This window comes from Plodia interpunctella, chromosome 19 (genome assembly GCF_027563975.2).
Source record: "Plodia interpunctella isolate USDA-ARS_2022_Savannah chromosome 19, ilPloInte3.2, whole genome shotgun sequence".
NCBI classification, from domain to species: domain Eukaryota; kingdom Metazoa; phylum Arthropoda; class Insecta; order Lepidoptera; family Pyralidae; genus Plodia; species Plodia interpunctella.
In genome coordinates, this window is record NC_071312.1 from 6,641,410 (window position 1) to 6,663,711 (window position 22,302).

Sequence of the window (22,302 nt, forward strand, 5' to 3'; positions counted from 1 at the left end):
GATATGCATATCATGAAAAAGATCGATATCGATAAAAAGTTTTCTTCCCCTAGTCAGCCCCCTCGCGTTAATTCTGCAAGTTTTCCAATAGGTACCGATACACCTGCGCTACGATGTTTATCGTTCGCTCCCGTGCCTTTTGCACCTTTTGTACTATTTTCATATTTATCACTACGATCGTAAGTTTAAATTACTATTGCAATTTTGATGGTTGGTGTAATTTCCGCTTTACAATACGTGTAAAGTCGAAAGTAGAGAAGTGAAAGTATTGTAAAGGGACTACAATATTTATTTGGTCATATTTCATTGTTCAAGTAAATTTTTATGTGCTCATACATGATTTAAATATGAGTTCTTTCTTGTTCCAAAGTCTCTCTCTCATCTGTGAGCATTCTTGCCCTTTCTGAGCGTTTTCCTAATGTTTACTATACTCGTACGGTTTACAGTATTCCTTTGTTGTGAGACCGGTATCACGCATATCATCTTTGACGATATCAACCAGCATTTCTTGGGTTTGTCATTCTTATTTGTTTTTAATTAATTTAAAATTATAATTAAGTTTCTAATACGATCTCCATACAAACAAAGTCGTAATTTCAAGTCATTTTTTTTACTTTAAGGAGAGCCGTGAAAATATTTTTTTTTAAACCAACAAAATATTCAATTTTATAACTAAAATTACATAATACATAGACATATAATTAAAATTATATGTCTTTTATTTTATAGCGAAAACATTGAAATTACAAATCAAATATAAAGAAGCGAGACCCAACTTCCAACGAATATTAAAAAGTCAATTTTTAATCTCAAAATATGACACAGTAAATCAATACAATCGCCTTAATATCACTAAACAAACTAAAATTAAATGACGAAGTGCCCCTTGTATGGCGAGGGTAGTAGCACGCAGTAGATAAACGCAGAGAACAAGCTTTATGTTCAATTGCTTGATTAATCACAGAAGTATAGATATGAATTAAGAAACAAGTTCTTCACAGGTAATTTACAATTTCCGTTAATGTCCGTTAATTAACATAATGTCTAGGAATAAGGTTCAAAATGAGATTGGACTTTGGCAGCCAACCGTATATTGCTAAAGAATAATGAAAAACCAAACAAATTTTATAGCATTGGTAACTACTATGCCTAAAGGCATTTAATCGCAATAATTATTGCGTTAATAAAAATCGATAAATACTTAAAAAATCGTTTATTTAATATAACATGACATAAAATATTTTAGTAAGGTTGTTTTTCAATAAAATAAAAATTGGAATTCAATAATTATATTCCTATTTTAACCATTACATATTATAAAAAGAAGTTCGCGTCTGTGTGCGTGAATGCGATAAACTTAAAAAAACTGCTAAACGGTTTTTTGTACGTTTGTCATAGTATAATTCCTGAGGAGGGTTAGGTGTATAATTTATTTTGATTTTAACTAGGCGAAATCGGATTAATCGGTCGGGCCGCTAGTTCTACTATAATGAATGTTCTCTGTACAATATCTCCTCTGTATCACTGTATGGCGAGGGTAGTAATTCGATTATCTAGGGTTCCCCAATGCGTATCAAAAGTAATACTAAATGTGCTAAAGGAATTATTTCACTCCATTTAGCACAGTTTTGAAAACATCGGATTAATGAAAAGTTTAACGAAGTGACTTTGGTATTGTATGTGTTATGGTATTGTTGGTTATTCAATTAACTTCGTGATATGTCTCATGTCGGGTTTTTGGAGAGACTACTAGATATCCACTTGTGAACATTTTATTCTCTGTGAAGGATTTTTCCTACTTGGATATTGACACGAGTATATTATCTACATAGATAAATTGACTTTCATGTTGATCGATTGAAAGCGCCGATTACTGCACCTCAAATTGATTTGTGGTGATTTACGCAATGATTTTGGCCAGGTTGGTACGTTGTTGATTGTACGAACATAGCCTAAGAATGACAAGATTGCCAATCTGTCGAAAACGTAGTCCTGAAAGTTTCATGCGTACGGTGACACGTCCGTTCCGTTCAGTTTCATAGTCTCATCTGAAGTGACAAAAACACGTGGCCCCCTTCTTTGGGAGGGGCGGAGTCCCCCCACAGCCTACACCAATCACATCTGTTCCTTGTTTACCATCTCGCTCGCTTTCGTAGCTCGCTTGCTCTAATTCGTAGATTACGGTAGTCGATTCTTCATATCTGGACCGGAGGTTGATTTTTTTATTACTATTTAAAGTTTGAGCGCTCGCAAATATGGTGGAGTCAGCATTTTCATTCGGGAGGTAACCGAATTAAATGTAAAGTGGCTTTTTGTTCCCAACTTTTATATTGCGGTTGGGAAATTATAATTTTTAACTTTACATCGTGAGTGTTTGAATAATTTTTATTATTAGCTACATTGTATTCTACTTTTATCAGAGATTTCTTTTGAATGTGAAAATAATTAAAAAAATAAAACAAGTGTACGTAGTACAACTCTGGTAGAGCAATTATTGAATAATTACAATTTTGAGTCGCTAAGTGGATGGTGTTTTTAAAATGAAAATTTCATATTTCTCAACACAATTTTTTGACATCGCAATAGTCGAGTATTATGTAAAAATACATTGATAATACTTATTTTAGTCCCTTCGAAGTCCGGCTAATATATTACTCAAATCGTAGGTATCTCTTCAATGGCAGTTAACTTTATATGCAGGCAATTTAGTGACAGTCAAATCTTATCACAATTACCTCTAATTCAGTTCCATAGACGTCACTAACACCAAACAATAAAGTTTAAAATCGTATGAAAATGATCGTATCATAATATCATGGTATAATAAACCGATGATAAAACCCGGACAAAGCAAAGGTGTTGGGCTAATTGACGTCGGATGAATGGCTGCGGCCGTTTTGGGGAGCAAAGGATCGGGCGTGGTGCGAATCATAGCGGGGGTATAAGCGGAGCGAGTTGACGGTCTAGCGCAATGGCGTATCTACATAGAGTTCTGGCAGAAGGAGCAAGCCTAAGAATCTGGCTAAGGCCAAAGCCTTGATGTTGTCAAGGGTAGAGGATCATATGCATGTCAATGGTCTGGTAACTAAATGTGTCAATAGAGCGCGTGAAGTGGAGCCATTCTCCCAATTCTGATTCTGTATGATATCTTTATTCCTTACAAAGTAGGCAGACACTAGAAAATTTTTGTAATATAACGTATTTTAGTTTACATATATTGAGATTCTAACCACGTTATACACAAAAAAGCATACTTTAAACTAAATTATGTTTTGTCACTATCGCACTTTATAATATTTGAAATTGACAGAAAGAGAGGATAACATTTTAGCTTAAAGTATGCTTTAACTTTTAAATCAGAATAGGGTACAGCTAAGCTGCAGTAGCAGCTAGTCCATTGCGTATTTTATTTAGTATATTTGGTAATTTGTGAGAAATGGATAAGTAAACAGCAATCACTCCAAAGATTAATGTTTTGTGTAGATATTTAAATTCCGCTGACACTGGAACCACACCCTCAATTGATCCTCGTAGTGAATGGGTATTATGCCGTATCCGGTTAGCGCACAAAGGACTTTAGTCATTTTGCGTCTGATGTTTGTAGCATTTGGGAAACTCAATAATTAATATCATTTCAGCCAAGTGTTATAGACGGAATTTGGGCTTAATAAAGGCTGATTTCCGGTTTTGAATTTTATTGGATACTTTTGGTACAGGGACAACCCTATACCAAAAGTAATCCAAGTATTGTAAAATAGAAAAAAATAAATATATGTACAAACATATTTATGTTTCTCTATTTTACAATACTTTTTCATAATCTCATAAGAAAAATTATTTAATATATTACTAAAGGGGATGGCCTTTGCCCAGCAGTGGGACACTTAAACAAGCTATTAAAAAAAGTCCTGGAGTGTCGTTCATCAAAATGGTATTCTGTTAACTACAAAATGAATGAATTACATGATCCTTGTTTTCGCCTATTTTATTCCCTTTTTTCAAATCATTTTTAGACATGTCGTAATTTTACCGATTACTGTGCAATAGTAATAAAAAAATATAAAACATATTATTTTCGTAAATCTATTTATCGATATACATTATTTATTTAACCGTCATTTTAAAAAGATACAAATTTGGGGTAATACCCATCAGTGTGGGGCTTTTAAGCTCCCTCTGAATTGTGGTGTTCCGTGTAACAAAGCTTGGCCATTGAAGCTTTTGAGTCGCCGGATATGGCTGACTTTTTAATTGGATTTGAGTTTTTTGATGATGCTTTGGTGATGATTTAAGTATTATATAAATTAGGAATTTGAAACCTCATTCATAGAAGTTTTAACACTGGTTTTATTTAAGGGTAAATGTTAGATAAGTAAATTTTTTTTAGAAAGTAATGGCATACATTGTTTGTTAGTTTCGTAAATATTTGATTGTAATTATTTTAAAAACAAATTAAGACAATATATATTTTTTAACTGAATCTATCAAGAGGCAACTGAAAATAGTATTTGCGTTACTGGTTTTTTTTTATAAACTGTACAAATATTACTTTCCTACAGAAAATAAGTAATAGGCGTAAATAAATGGACCATAAAATGCAAGTTAACAATATCTCCTTCACCATAGACTTGGCAGATGCAGAAGTTAATTGTAAGGGTGTTTTATTTCCTCGCAAATCGAGTGGCATTCACCCGCCGTTGTCAATTAATAAAATATTTTTCACATAAATTATCAAACGACAAATGACTGTACCTTCCGGACTATTATCATAAAATAAACTGTCCCATATGAACCATTTGTATCATACACAATAGTTTTTAGTTGCAGGCGAGCGCGGGGGCAGGGGGAGAGGGGCACCGCAAAAACTGCACCCGACTTAATTATAAAGAGACAAGAAGCGCCATTAAATAGCGATTCGTTAAATCTACGCTCTTGTGTTAACACCACGCGTCTTCCGTCTCCTTCTTAACTCATACAGACAGAACGAGAGAGCTGTATTTCGCGCGCTCCGGTCGCCAATGGGCGGGGTCGTCGATATAAGGTTTAGATTGACTGGGCGGCGCTCTCTATTCTATTTTTTTTTTGTTTGAGTTGGTTTGAGAAGCGGTGTTCATTCGGTGTCGGCTCGGGTGCGAGGTGACTCGCCTTAACTGGCTCGATGGTGTGATCGTGTTCGAGATTTTGTTTTTAAGAATTGGATTTTTGCGGCCAGTGTTTGGTGGACTTTAATATGTCTGAGCTGCGTGGGTCGCCGCCTCTTTCTAGAGGGGTCCTGGAGAATGGTTTCGGGGCTCCGCTGGCCGCTTTGAGTTCTTTGGCGGAGGCTCCGCCGCCGGCTCCGAATCCTCACGGCATAGACCACATATTGTCTAGACCTACAGTGGGCAATAATGTGGGAGCTGGTCTGTTGACCCCGAGGCTGTCGCTGGCGGCTGCTGCAGCAGGAATGGCACACTACCTCCAGCACAAGCCCCTGTACTGGCCAGGCTTTCAGGGACTAGTCTCCAATCCCATGGCATGGAGAGACCGGCTGCAATCTAGTAAGTGGATAATTTTCTTGTTCATTTTTACTTTGATCTCAAATGTCATTTTATTTAAGTCATTATAAAATATTTGGTACTAAAATAATTAAAAATAGATGATCTAAGCAACAAGGAAGAATTCAGTTACAACAATAAAAATGAATTAATTGCAAGAAAAAAAAAAACAAGTGCTAATAAAAGACATCAACGCGTCGTTAGAATTCATCAATAAATTTTATTGACGGAAATTGGTTGGAGATACATTTTTATACTCAAATAACTTGCTAATAAGAATTAGCTATAAAACGATCCATATTTTTATGCAGTCGTTAGTAAAAACTATAAATAATAAGAGCTAGTTTGTATTTATATTTAGTTTCAAGCTGTGCTCAGATATATACATACTATATACTACTTCTTTGTAGTGTTAGTTAATAATTTCAACATAACTAAACTTTTAAAACTGTCGATACACTTAAAATTTAATACACTTAATTGATTTACAATAATCGGCTCGTCTCAGTTTCGCTCGGGTAAAACCACAATAAATTGTACACCAAAACCGTCGCATTGAATCACTCTTACTGTTAAAAATCCCGCATCAGAATCCGTGGTTTTGAAGATCTAAGCAGACATAGGGACAGACAGATACACAGTGGAAAGCGACTTTGTTTTATACTATGTATGTGGTTAATGCCATGAAGATATTTTGTCAAGAAATAAAAATTATTTGTTCTAGCTATTAATAGTGTTAATCTATAAATATGTAATATGTATACAAGCAAAATTATATATATTTTACAATCAAATTGTGGTTCTACCTATTGGAGACGCAAGCAATATTTTTTATCCTTTACTTTTCTGAATTAAGCACATGAATCATTGAGTTTTATAATATTGAGAATAAAAGCTTCAGCACACAATAAGACTGTCAAAGCTGTGTTCCGGTCGCCGCCGGATGTAGGCTCGGCGGGCGGCGAGCTTTTGAGCTTTCAATGGTTTTTCCTTGGTTTGGTTTTATGATGAGAATGATAAAGGTTATATGTGACATATAGACAGATATAACATTTATTTGTTAAAAAGCAATGACAAAAAATGGATTGTAGCATTTGAGTAAGTGTTTAAGTTTATATATTTATATACACATAACAGTGCAAATATAACACAAATAGGTACCAACTATAAGTACCAAGGTACTAGGTACTTATTTGTATAGAAATTTCTTTCTGTAGACCCGATTTATGTATAGTTTACGAATACAGTGTATATTGAAGTTAGGTTTAATCATAAATAAAATGAAATATTTCGTTTCGTTTATAATAATAACTAAATACATGCTGAATCACACGTAAATTCCTAACTTCGTCTACGCTCACGTCTAGCTTCAGCATATAAAACTTTTCCCTCTTACGCTTGGCTTCGGCCCGCGTATGACGCGTATACCATTTTTTATATATTTTTTTGTTTAAAAGGAGAAAATATTTATAAAGATATGATAGTAATAATAATAAATGTTTATTCCGGACAAAAATCCATACAAAGTGTTAAAGTTACCTATATCTATGTTAGTACTACGGGACAAAATTGGAACCTGGCCTGTTGAGGCCAAGATTTTTTGCGTAAAATATTTACACTATAAACAACTTCAATAGAAATTATAAAAAAGACAAATAATTTATTTCGAACATAAAAATAAGTATAATAACGTTAAAATGATGTCTGATAGTTTATCGAATGCAATTCTGAAAAAATGAAAATTTTTACTTTTTATTTGCTATAAAGAAAAGTTTTACCCGAGCGAGGCTGGTACGTGCCGCTCGTAATAAATAAAATTACACATTTCGCTTTACTTGTTTATGAGAAAAAATATAAATAGAAATAAAAATATATCTCATCATACAAATATATATATATCGGACCTAAAATACATTTTTTTCCTTTCTCTTAAACACTTTTACTCCTACAATTTTATGAAAAACACTATTGTATTGTATCGGTCATATCAATATAATTCTAAGACAACAAACTCTACCAGCCCTTCCTTCCCGTCGGCGCCCTAAGTTATCGCTACGCACATTTGCGGGCTCGTAACCCTTGTTACACGTACTTTACAATCACGGTTACGTTACAATAACGTTTACGTTACGTTGTAATATTACGTTTAAAGGCTTGTCAGAGTTCAAATTGATTGTGAGAAGTTGTTATTTAAGATATTGTTCTAGGATTTATGTAAAAAGTTTCGATTTACTATTGAAAAAGGAGTGTAGTCTTTTAGTACCGAAATATGTTCTTGTTGAAGTAATGGTGTCTGTCATATATTATATATGAACCGTTATGTCTGAGTTTAGTAATAAAAAAAAAATATCTAAAATATTACGGACCTAATTTTTGATTTCATAAATTTTCACAACTTGAAAATCCAAAAAAGAAAAAAAAAACAACATTAATTTAACATTTGGGGAAAATCACAGGCAATAGGTTTTACTATTAATGTGTCATCTATTGTGTAACTTGTGGAGTTAAATAAAATATTTTTGAATAGGTAACACTTTATAAAATGGCACACATTTCAGTAAAATCAAATTAGTCATATCGCCTGGCTGTATCACCTCATATCACGATATTAAACTTGATATAAGCGTAATGCGAATAATCCCCCACTCGAGATATGCTATCAACTTAATTATGTTTTCCGAAGCGTTGTAAATATTATTAGCTTTTAGAAATATAGATATAATAAAGGTAAACGCGTCATGTTCGTAGCTTTAATTAGATTGTATGATAGTTTATATGCATGTGCAGGAAAACTGAAATTATTATCTAACATTTTCACATTCATAATTAAAACAATTTTTTCGACTCATCTCGTGGTCTATACATTCGGTGTCTCATTTAATTCTGTTTGCGATTTCACTTCTCTATTTACAAGACTTGACAAATGAAAAACTTTTAACTATCACGATTATTCACGATGTTTTACTTCAACGGAAAGTGGTGGTCCTATTTTTTTCGTCAATGACATAGATAGATCTTTAAAAGAGTACATTATTACTTATTCCTAGATCCTTAGTAAAGAGTAACAATTATTGTAGTTATTAGCTGCGCCCCGGGGCTTTGCTCTCGTGGGAATTTCGGGATAAAAAGTACCTTATGTGTCATTCCAGGTTATATTCTACCAGTGTAACAAATTTCATAACAATCCGTCCAATAGATTTGGCGTGAAAGAGTAACAAACTTACACACATATACACACATAAAAGTAACACCTCCACAAACTTTCCCATATAATATTAGTAAGATAGGATTACCTACATTAAAAAATTTATGATATTGAAATAATTATGTAATGGTTAGAATTATTAACTACTTACGTAAGTACTTGTTTATAATATTGACAAACAAAAGAAGTACATAATGAATGCTAAAAAGAGATATGGTTAATACTAAATATTACAAACACGATGTGAGAAAATATGTGTAGGTAATACATGTTTCTCTGTCTCACAAAATCGATTAGATTTTAAGGAAACTTGGGTTTAAGGTAAATATAATCTGGAGTAGCACATAGGATAAATTATAACCTGAAAACCTTATGGGAGCGGAGTTCCAGCACGCAACTAGTGAAGCATAAATATAGATGCTCATTAGCAGTTAGAATTTATCAGTAAATGTAATGTAATAGCAATATTGTTTTAATGCTTTATATGTTATTGTTTTTAGTGTTTAGACGTTAGACGTTTTTTATATCTATGTGTAGTTAACAGTTTATCAGTTAATATAGTTAGTCTTCATATCGCATAATTGGAAACACTCAGTCAGGCGAAAAATGTGTTAAACTTGGATTTTAACTGTCATAATTTTATCTATCAGTAGCTTTTACCCGCAGCTTCGCTCGCGTTTATTTCCTGCGTCCGCTCATAACTTATTATTATAGATATCTCGAGTTGTAAGCAACGTATCGCAATTCAAGTTCAAATCATTTATTCAGAAATTAGATCTTCACAAGCACTTTTTCACGTAATTTTTTATATTAAATAGGTTTTAAGTTAAACTGTAAAAACAGTATTTTTTGCGTGATGCACAAACAAACGTACAGACAGACAGGCAAAAATTGAAAAATAAATTGTTTTGGCTTTTATTAGTTCCATAAAGGCCGCCCATAATTATTTCTCTTTAATATCTCTGACGTACAGATAGATTTTTATTATAAGTACAGATTAAATTAACAACCTATTTTAAGAGGTCAAATCTATCGACATTTGAATTTCTTAACATGGACTACATTACATTAAGATCTCATTATCTACTTTATGTTAAGAATTTCATTTAGGGATTGCAGTTTTTTTGACAAAGCTAAATCATACTTATTTGAATTTCTTTATCAGTATTAGTTTACAACAATAGAGTGTCCAAATTAATTAAAATATATAAAATTAAATAACAATACATGATAATGAAGTTTTACTTATCAGTAAGACTATCGGGAACGATATTTGCAATAGTTCAACTAGTGGAACAACTTTATAAGAGTAAGAGTACTGAAGATAGTAGATAAAAAAGTAAATTTGAAATTATTTTCTTTCTTGTAAAATATAAGAAAATACAAAAACATACAGAATCAAAAAGTATACAAAAACATGTAATATTTGTGATTGAGTGCTGTTAAGAAATAAATATAAAACACGATTATCACAAACAAAATATATGAATGACAAGTTGGCGGCAGCACCCGTTCACTAGTTGACGCATGGGTCAGCCATCGCTAATATCAACCGAATATGGAACCGGGAACACACAAATGAGATAGTAGAATTTTGTACTATATAATTTTTCGACCACAAATAACTGAAATTTTATAAATTAGCAGTAAGTAAGTATTACTATAAAACATTTAAAAAAACTCAATTGATGATGATCAATGAAACGTGAGCGCACGTCGTTACATTTACAATTTAATCGCAGCAAAATTTACAAAGTCCATGAAAAAATTTGGGAGCGTTTGCGGCTGAAGTCGACAACTCCACCCAGTGGCGTAGCTAAGCGACCATAGGCTCTGGAGCCAAAAGAGATTTTAGGGCCCTTGTTGTGTTCTGTTGCGTTGACGCAGTGCCTTAGAAAACTTGGTTAATTCTTTGACAGAGCGCAGCGCGACATAGCGCAATGATGAATACATGAAATGCTTTGGAGCTAAAAAGATCTGAGATACCATATCTAATGGCGATTACAATTGTTGCGACATTGTATTAAATTCATAGTGACTAAAGTGACTGAGTTGTTAAATTACCTATACTCTACTGTACGTAACGTAACGTAAAAAGCAATAAATGCTTTCAATTTGAAATATGCTGTTTAAATGGATGCCGGAGTCCGCACAAAGTGGTGATGAAAAAGTGGGACAGCGGACCCTGGGCCCTGATGCTTATCAGTTGAGAGAGACAGTGTAAAAACTTCAAGGTCCAAGAGCTCCTTGACTATGGTGGCCCCGACGCACGGCACTGTCTTGTGCTTAGATAGCTACGAAATTGACTCCACCCGCGGCGGAGCGAGATGGAACAATGGGGTGAGACGGGGCAAAGTGGGGGCGAAACGCGAAAATGTGGCCGCTCCGCTGGGCGGTATTATGTTATTCTTAATTTAATTTCATTACGGGACGCGACCGAAGTATAATTGCTCGGGTTAAAGCTTTGAGTAATTGTTTACACTGATTTTTAGGATACTGCCACACAGGCTTTTTGTTTAAACTTGTTCCCTATTTAATTTACTTCTATTTATATAAAATATATTAAGCTATCCGCCAAGTTTCTTGCATTTTTTGTTTTTCTTCGCTTTTCTCTTAAATATTCATCACTATACAAATATCATTGTCCCACTGCTGGACAAAGGTATCCCCCATCCAATTCAATCTCTCTCTTAGCTTTTGTAGCTACCAAATGGCATCCACATGGTAGCTATAGAAACAGAGGAAGACCACGATCAAGATGGAGCGACGATCTGAGGGTATTCAGAAAGAACTGGTCGGACGTTGCGCAAGATAGAAACAAAACGATTATCGTAAAATGATTCATTTAAAGTAAATTAAGCTAAATTACTAATAGAAGTATTTACGTTAACAAGTAACCCTACAAACCCAACCCAAAAAAGGCAGTATATAAAGTCCGGCGGCCATTACGAATTCGTAAAATAGGCACACGTCCTGCGGTCGCAATGAAGTGAGACATATTTTTTTAATTACGCCCCCCTCTACCCTCCCTCCTGTAGTACATATGGCGGCATAACGATCTCTTTTAGTTCCTCAATTACGAATTATTTCCGTACGTAAGCATTATTGTCTGAGGGCCCGATTTAAAATATCGTAACTTGATTATTTGGCTTTCATAAAATCGAATTCCAATTTTCACAATTCTTTTGGAATGTTCATTAATTCTCAAGCATATTTTCATAGACGACGACCTCTGAACCGAGAGATCCCTGAAAAATGTTATTTTTCTGATTGGCCCTGGTCTTGGATGTTTATCTACATTATATATTTATTATAAAATATAGTATCTAGACTTGTGTTATGAGTTATCCCATAACACAAGTCTCGAACTTACTTTGGGGCTAGCTCAATCTGTGCGATTTGTCCTAATATATATATATAGGAAATGGGTCCTCAGATACACGCATATATAATACACATGTATAATAAATTATGGTGATTAAGAAATTGTGTGAATAGTGCACCGGTTTATCTGGCTTGCCCAATAGTTTCTCGGATCATATTATTGGCTCTGAGGGGTACGTTTTGAATATGGTAAAAGTTTTCAGTAGTAAATATTACTGGAGTTTTTTTATCACATCTCCCAACTCTCTCTGGTGCATATGGTGGGTTAAAACGTTCTTTTTTTGTTTTTTCAATACTGTTCAATAGTTTTACTAGTTGTACTATTAGATTTCGAGTTTTAGGTGAATGAATTTTGTAAACGTTTAATGTGGTTTGAATATTGGAGGCGATTTTTGTATGACAACTGTTTACATCGATTAGCTGTCTAGGCAGATTGCTCATTAGACGTTTCGCTTTGTTGGACATTTTGCTACTTAGACTTTTCTGATCGGGAGGGCATTTTTTTTGGTTCCTCAATACAGTTGAATGATTATTAGTTATACTATTGTTAAGTTTTGCATTTTGAGGGTATTTAGTTTAAATTATTGCAATTTGTAAAAGTTTAATAGGCGGAATTAACGCTATACAAGCATTATCTAACAGTCTACGATTGAGTCATACAGTGAATGATATATGGGTGCAAAATTTATACCTAAAAAAGTTATTTCCTCTCCTGTCGGTATGGTGGGTTAAATCTTATTAATACTCTTAGATTTAGGATTTTGATTGATTTAAATGTTATCCTCATTTTTAATAATACATAATCTTATTATATTACACTAGTGGCCCATCCCGGCTTCGCTCGGGTAAAATCATAATAAATTATACACCTAAACCTTCGTCAGGAACCACACTATCTATTGGTGAAAACCCCATGAAAATTCGTGCAGTAGTTTTTGAGTTTATCACAAACAGATAGACAAACAGACGCGGCAGAGGACTTTTTTTTTAAATATGTAAGGATAAAATCATCGATTATTTTTCCTAACCCGGAAATAGATCAAACAACAAAGCAGGTAACCGACAAAAATCGAATTATAAACAAGAAGTTTCAAACTGTTTTTGTAATTTATAATTACCTTATCCTTACCCCTTTAATTATCATTCCAATGATCACAGTACACAGATAGCCCAAGAGGGGGACAAATGGGTTTTGGGTTCCTAAATGAGCGTAATGGGGTGTTGGATGGCGTCGCTTGCGATAAAATGTTTTAATAAAATAATTCATTGATCCCCACTTGTGCTATCTGGCCTATTTAGTCGACTTAGATATGCGCTATGTTTGACAATACATGTGTATGAATACGGATTTTATGGTGTAACTGGAATTGGGTCGGACGACCACGGTGGCGCAGTGGTAAAGTGCTTACCTCTGAACCGAGAGGTCCCGGGTTCGATCGAGCCCCGGTCGGGTCATGATGGAAAATGATCTTTTTCTGATTGGCCCGGGTCTTGGATGTTTATCTATATATGTATTTGTTATAAAATATAGTATCGTTGAGTTAGTATCCCATAACACAAGTCTCGAACTTACTTTGGGGCTAGCTCATGTGTGTGATTTGTCCTAATGTATTTATTTATTTATTTATCGTAGTGCCATGAAGCCATCGAAGTGGCTCGGTTCTGGCAAGAATATATTGAGGTAGCACCCAATAGAGCGTTGATTTGCCATCGACACGCAAAGAAGATGGTGTTACTTAGAATAACAAGATAGGTTATTAGTGCAAATACTAGTTTGATGGAAAGCGGATAGCAAGCGCAGAACGCAGCTTCTTCAGAGATTCAAGATGTTTAGTAATAATATTGGGAAATGAACCCTATATTTACTACACCTAGGGATGAAATCGTTTTGCAAAAAGTTGACGCCAGTGACTAGCACCTAACTTTATTCGAAATTTTCTAATACAATCAGATACTTGATATTAGCCGCAGTGTTTTAAAAATCGAAAAATTGTTATTTTTTTTGTCGATTGCAACTCATATTCGAAATATTAACAGATAAGTTTTTTCACATATACAGAAAAAATATGCTAATTGCCATTTCAAAAAATGTAATACAAACTGGACTTCATACCGATTTTCCATCCGCGCCATCATTAAAATATATTAATACATAGTGTGTCCGGTCTGTTCATAAGGCCAGCGTGTTTTTGTGCGGACATCTGGTCCCGTATAATATCACTTTGATAACTTTCCTGTTTTTGCGGACCCATCATTTTGATTATGATAGTTTATAAGGGATGAAACCTCCACTTGGCTTGGCCGTTTGCAGTGATGTCGATAATGGTTTAATATATTTACTGCACCTCCGTGTGGCTTGCATAGGTATATAATATTTTGGGATATCTTATAAAGTACCTATCCGATGTGATATTCCAGGTTATATACTACACGTAGACGAAATTTCATAGAATTCCATCCAGTAGAGTGTGTTATTGAGTGTCATCATCAAACATCTTCATACAATCACACACATCCTATAACTGTCGCATTTAAAATACTCGTTTAGAAAATGTATCAACCAAGGATTAAAATACGTTTGCAGTAAATATTGTAATAAAACACACCTAAACATTTTCTTTGACCAATCAATCATTTCATTTAAGAATTTACACGAAGCAAATAGACAAAAAAGGAAAATAGATTTGGATATCTCTACATAAAGCTGATATTTTTTATTTCATTGAGTATATACAATGTTTCCTTGCTCTTAGTTTCACATAATTAAAACTAAGCTTTAGCACAATTTTTTATCTCTAATCTCCATCAACTTTTTCAATAGTGTTTGGTCAACAATATACTTTGCTCTGGCACGAGATTTTAACTAAGTTACACAGTATATCGTACGACGATTTTCTTAAATCATTGCTCAATCTGTAGCGCAACTAAAAGTATTAAAATCAATAAATAATTGAAATGGCCAAATACGAAACAAAGACGAGATGGCCGACTGGCACAATATCTTTGATGTTCTTCGCTACATTCAATATAGGTTATGAACAAATGTCGCCGCCATATTGTGTACATTCGCGGTGCTCCAGGGAGGAGCCGCGCACAGTTACGACTTTATTTTGCATAAAATCTGTGCCGTATAACGTTTAAGTGGGCGGTGATTATTTTTCTTCATCATTCTACCTTAATTAAACGGCGAATTCAACCCGTAGTCAGCTACCAGATGACAATTGTTTAGGAACTATATCTCGATCGAGTATGTTTTAACTATTAGAAAAAAAAGAGAAATGAAATAATGCGGCACAAAAACGTAATTTGTATACATTTAAATATTTAATTGAACAAAAATATATGCCTAAGTATGGGCAAGTTCCATTTATTTTAACCAGCTGTTTTTCGAATCCATTCCCGTAAAATATTACAGTTACTCAATGGTTTGTCGACTTTTCCACGCAGTTTAGGTACATACGTGCGACTAATCGCTAGTGTGCGCCCTGCTATCTCCCGACGACAGGTGTCGCACGTGTCGCCCATATGGAGTTGCTATCTCTATATTGTTCGCAATTGCTTGTTCTACAATATCGTATGATTATTACGATTCTTGCTGTGATATGAATATTAAATGTTATCTCTATGAATACGAGTTTAGTCATATTCCTATTTACATCAACAAATTGATAGATTTTTTTTAATGTCACAGATTGAACGATTTTGGGCTGAAATTAGAAATGCTATCCAGATTTGAGTCCTATAAATAGAACACGAGCTGTTTAAATTCTTACTTCAGAGTTTAAAGATTTTACTGATAATATTTTTATTCCATTTAATTGGTATAATAACTATACTTATTTCTGTTATTTTTTTACCATAATTCTTTGACCATTTTCTAATATTTTTGGTCATAATGTTATTTGTCATACTATTAGAATAATGTAAGAAACAGTTTGTAAGCCCTTCTAGCATGATAGGTACGGTACTAACACTGTTAAAGAGTTTTTTTCGCCATTTCTTCTCAACAGAAATTACTCTCTCATCTCTGCATGTTCCCTGTTGCAATGCTATTGATGCATATCAGGTGCCTAGTGCCTAGATGTGTCCCTTAGTCGCTTCGTACGACATCCACAGGTGTCTCAGCAGAAATTACTATAAAATATAAAATTTGACGTGAAAAAGTGTCTGTGAATGTGACATCTTAATAAATGCTGTGACTTTGAATAAATCAAGTTAAGTTCGGTGTTTATCACGAAGAATGGGCTGATGATTAAGCTGAATGTCTTTACAAAACCTCGGGCCGAAGCCCTATTGGGATTCGAAAATCCCACTAGGCATAAAAGCTACCCAATGATGATGGATTGACGAAATTTATCATTTAACTTTAACAAATATCCAAAAGCAAAGCAGTAATACATAAAAGAAAAGAAAACATCTATTCTCATAAGCAAGCATCACAACCCGCCATAATAATTCAATAAGGAAATAAAAGTACAGTCGACATCACATCAACATAAATTCACTACATTTACCATAGCAGTAGTATAAGCAGGAAGTCGACATCGACTGTACCCACCATCTCATCGGCACGAACACGCCTCACCACAGAAAATCTGCGCTCCATCATGTACAAATAAATCCTCCTCATTTACCCTTCCCAAGGGAAAGGAGTTTACCCAACTTTTGTTTCTTATGTTGTTACACATAAAGTTGAAAATTGAAAGTGACCGCAGAATAATTGAGGTGCGTACTGAAGAATGCCACAGTACAAGTGAGTACAGTGAGTAAAGATTGTTCTTTTTTACACCAAGCGAAGTATTTTTAAGACATTGTCGTAGCAGTAATATTTTTTCTTAATTATATTATTAATTGGCATATATGAAATACAGCGTATCTAATTAATATTATAGATGAGTCAATAAACGTTCTCTGCCAATTATGACCTAAATCATATTTTTTGTTTTGTTTTTAAGATAGCGTAATTTATAAACATTTCAATATCATAATACTTACATATATCATTGTATTTTTTTCTTTTCTATATCATAAACAAATGATTAAGTATTTTGAATTAAAAGTACTATCAAAGCATGGAAAATCTCTCATCTCTTGCTATCTTAACGTTGCCTTCTGTGTTTGTCACTATACTAGGGTTCTTCATACAGCAATTTTAATTATTACTCTCGGTGTGGGATTTCCTTGCGTGTACTTTGGGATGTGTTGTAAGACCTACCGAACTCCACGTGTACAATAAACTTAGATTAAATAATGTCGCTTCACTGTTATTGTTCTTTGTTTATTACACTTGAAAATATCTCTGAGCAATATTCATTTAAGACACTTTCTGAAAAGACTTAAGTTTAATGGAATTTTGGAAAGGTTATGTTAAATATGACTATTTCGTAGAGAAGTAATAGAAATAAGTATGAGAATCGTACTGAGGTGAGGTCAGCTATAAAACAGTCAACTAAAATAGTAAATATATGATTTTTTTCCATCCATTTGAAGACTATATGTTAATATCATAATTTTAGTTTGCGAAATTATTTCACACACAGCTCCTTTCTTCGATGAATTAAAATAAAAAAATATTGGCCGAAATTATTCAGTCCAAGGAAGTCCGGCTCACCATTGCAAACTTTCCGATAAATCGATGCTAAACTCGATCGAGTACAACTCTCGTTTCTCGATATTATTGAAAACTGCAACTTTGACGGAGACAATATTCGCGAATACTGCATAATGCATGCGCGGTATGGCGCTGCAAAAAGTGCGGGCGGCATATTGCAGGGACGGCATATTGCGGGGCGGTGGTGGAGGGATTAAAAGGTGTATGGCACCGGATTGGACATATATACAGACTGTGTCACTGAACAGACTGTATAAAGTTAACTGAAACTTCTGTTTGCTTTTGGTTTTTGAGGCCAAGAAATGCACACAACATGATGCGATCATTTTAAAATGGAATCGATTCACCGTGTTATTATTATCCACAGTCCTTTGAGGCTTGTGTAAGGTTATACTGCCATACGTGGCTGTACTCGTAGAGTTTTCACTTCAGTAATAACAAAGGAAAAAAAAATAATCCTTTATTTTTGGTTAAGCGACTTTTGTGAGAAATCTTTACCCTTCATTTGGCCACCCCAAATTATTTTAATATAGAGCACTCTACGCCACTTTTTTGTCTGAATTGTTTGGTAATTAGTGTAAGAACAAATGTGAGTTAGGAAGATAGTCAAATGATGATTCGATATCAATTTATCTGTCATCCACAGATGTTCCGATTACATTCTGGCCTGAGATGTTTGGGGCGTCTTGAATTCAGCGCAAAATATTTTTGAAGATTCCACTATTATTTTTGAGTACCAATTATCGAAATAGATTAAAGATTTAAGCCTTTAAACCTTTAAAAACCTCTTTTTAAACTAGTTTCGAAGTAGCCTAAAGTTTATAATGCTTTTCAATAAGATAACCTACCCTTTTACACCTGTAAATTACGTAATTTTACATTTACGTAAATGTAAAACATCTACACGTGAATGTAAAACATTGCGTGCGTCGTGTAGACGAGTAGGCACCTACGTTAGCAGAATACTGCACGTTTTGTACATCGAATCGTATAAATTGTCCACATTATATTAGGTTGCTGAACTACGGCAAATACCGGATCAAATACTAACTGAATCCACTGCCCGCAAACGAATTTAATATTTAACTTAACGCGACAGAGTCGATATTCAAATGCAGTTGACCCAGACAATGTCGGTTACACACTGTATGATGTAGACGACGAAGTAATTTGAACTATATAACGTCGAGTTAAGGTTTAAATGGTATTGGATGTTGTTGTTTTTCCTGTTTTCAGATACATTCCCCTTATTTAATGACTGTAAACGCAGTATTGATCATTGTTAGGCCTGTTTTTCTTTTGTTATTAATTGTTTTCGTTATTTACTTTACTAAGCAAAGGATTCTGTTGAAAACCATTGCAAATACGGCCGTATATTTCTTAAAATTAGTCTTCTGCTGAGAACGAGTCAATTCACGTCCTCCCAAAAATGCTACAGGCTACCTAAATGGCTTCATTAAAATTAGGCGAACATATGCGACTAGACTTCACTCTTATTATTGTAAGTTTTAGATTTATAATGAAGTCAAAACTTGTGTCAACCAATTTTTCCACAACAATGCAAATAATTTCTTAAGAAATTATATTTTACTAGCTTACTGCTATTATACAACTGTATATGAAATTCGCAATACCTTTAAAAGGTGACTATGTTATAAGCACTAATTGTAATTACTTTAAGATCATTGTAACACTTGTTTGGCGAATAAATAATATGAATATGAATTGGATCTGTTGTGAAAAACTGGCGCATGAACTAGATATCTAGAGGAACCTGTCATATAAAAAAAAGAAGAAACGTGTTCCTTACTGTTGTGTTAACACAACAGTAAGGAATACAAAATTAACGTAAGGGATTACATAAGAAAAATTGTTTGTGACTTATGCTAAATTTATACTATTTATATTCTCAGTAATGTTTATAGATCATAAGAAATTGTACACCTAAACCTTCCTTAGGAATCACACCATCTTTTAGTGAAAACCTCATGAAAATCCGTGTCGTCGTTTTTGAGTTTATCGCGAATTAACATACAGTCAGACACGGTCGAGGACTTTCTTTTTGACGGCCTCGATGGCGCAGTGGTAAAGTGCCGAGAGGTCCCGGGTTCGATCCCCGGTCAGGTCATGATGGAAAATGATATTTTTCTGATTGGCCCGGGTCTTGGATGTTTATCTATGTATTTGTTATAAAATATAGTATCGTTGAGTTATCATCCCATAACACAAGTCTGGAACTTACTTTGGGGCTAGCTCAATCTGTGTTATTTGTCGTAATATATTTATTTTATTTATTATTATTTATTTTATAATAATACTATGTAAGGATAAGGCAAAGTATTACAATTATATGGGTAGTAAATTATAATAAATAAATTGTAGCAATAAATATTTATTACATAGGTACTTAAGTAATAAGGTGGACCGCGGACATAGGGTTAATGTTAACATTAATATTAATGTTTATTACCGGAGGAACAAAAATGGCAATAACAGAAAAATATACAATATCTGGAATGTCAACACTATATAAATCATTAGAATTTATATTTGCAAAAATTGAGGATGTTTGTTTTAATCAAATGTTGAAAAATTACCTTATTAGTCCACGCTTGTAAATGATCTTTGATAAGTAACTTATTTTACATGGTTATTATTATTTAAAAATAAATAAGCTAAAACTTATATATATATATTAAGTAAGTAAGTAAGTTTTTCTGTTTGACTGAAAAAATAACCAACAAACATGGTAACCTAATTAAGTAAGTGTTGCTTCCATAATATTTTTATTTTGTATTGTTTCTATAGGTATGTTTACAACATATTTGTACTGAATATATTTATTTGTGAGAGATTTATGTACACATTCGTCTATATAGTGTTGTTTTGTTTCATTTAGTTTTATTTCTGTGCCGATTTATAACTTAACAATTTTATTTTTGGTTATAATGTAATCATGTTACAAAAATAGTTAGGTATTTTAATTTTTTAAAATATATCACCACAGCTACATAAGTATTATAATTTGATTCATATAAACACCGAACTCTATCAAGCCAGACAGCTATTAGCAGACAGACATTAGACAGCTTTCGATCAGAAATAATCTCTTTCAGATTGACTCCAGGTCGTCCTGGTTTTGGAATTTTTATTTGTATATAAGTCATAACATAATTACATAGTATAAAATAAAGTCGCTTCCCGGTGTCTAGATAGTTTTATATGTACATAACATACATAATACCCGTGCAAAGACGGGGCGAGTCGCTAGTATGTCATAAAATATGGTATCGTTGAGTTAGTATCCCATAAAACAAGTCTCGAAATTTTGGCGCAAATTTAATCTCTGATTTGTCCCTATATATTTATTTATTACGTTATTTAAAAAATGTACACACAATGCACAAACAAGTGTATATTTTTTAAACTTAAAATATTATTTTCCCCAAAACCCCGACGCGATGAAACAGAAAAATAAAAGCCACATAAAGCAAAACAAAAAAGCCATCATTCCCATTGCGATATTTTTCATCGCGAATTGTTTTGATGAAGCGGCACGGTCGACGGAATGGCGTTCCCCGGGGAGACGGGGGTGGCATAGCCGTGCGTACGAACATCGAAAAAAATGTTTAATGTAAATAAGAAATAGTTGCAATGCCACCTAACTTTATATTTAGTAAACTAATTTAAATCAAAAATAACGCTTATAGTATTGATGAAAAAAAAGGTATAAATTATATCATAAAACCGTGTGATCAAGAAAATGCTTGATAAGAATCAATTAAATTCACACAAAGAAATCGCGACATCCAAGAAAAAAATAATTAGCAAAACAAATGAGAATCAAAGCGCGACTGTCCTGAAAAAAAAAAGGAACAAGATGGTGTTTCCTCCACCCCCCTGGTGGGTGGAAGGGGGAGAAAAAAATGAAAATAATGATAAAAACGTCGACGCGAGGGACGTCACTCGCAGGATGGAATTAATAAAATGTATCATTTAGCGTTTGATCATTGTGAGAAGCGGGAATTATTTGTTTTTAGAATTGCTTCATATCTAAAAATGTAGTAGATCTTTTTAAAGACCTTTTGTCTTTTATAATTTTGACAATTATTAACTCAATCAAGAGAACTGGAGAATCAATCCATTCATCTTTGCATTCAGCTTCTTACTATAAGAACCTGACAGTGTATTATTTTCCTGCAGTGAGCAACGGTGCGCTGAGCGCTTGCGCAGGCCAGGGCGGGCTAGACAAGGACGGCAAGAAGAAGCACACGCGGCCCACCTTCAGCGGACAGCAGATCTTCGCCTTAGAGAAGACGTTCGAGCAGACCAAATATCTTGCGGGTCCAGAGAGGGCGAAACTTGCGTACGCGCTGGGAATGACGGAGTCTCAAGTCAAGGTTCGTCCTGTTTTTATAGTCTATTCCTTTTTTTAATATCACTTCAATTGATTAAGTGGATGAACAATATCACCATATATACCAGATGTAGGGCTGCTTGTGTTTTGACCCGTTCTATGCTGTAAATACGAGTACTTCTGTGACAATTGAAATATGTTGAAACGT

General features: G+C 33.9%; 1 protein-coding gene across 1 annotated transcript in view; it reads left to right on the forward strand.

The window, feature by feature from the left end:
- Positions 1–5,119: 5,119 nt before the first annotated feature.
- Positions 5,120–22,302, forward strand: part of HGTX — a 54,406-nt gene continuing 37,223 nt past the window's right edge. Inside the window, exons 1-2 of the mRNA XM_053759775.2 lie at positions 5,120–5,540; positions 21,941–22,137. Coding sequence (XP_053615750.1) covers positions 5,231–5,540; positions 21,941–22,137 — 507 coding nt within the window. The 5' untranslated portion in view covers positions 5,120–5,230. The remainder of the gene's footprint in view (positions 5,541–21,940; positions 22,138–22,302) is intronic.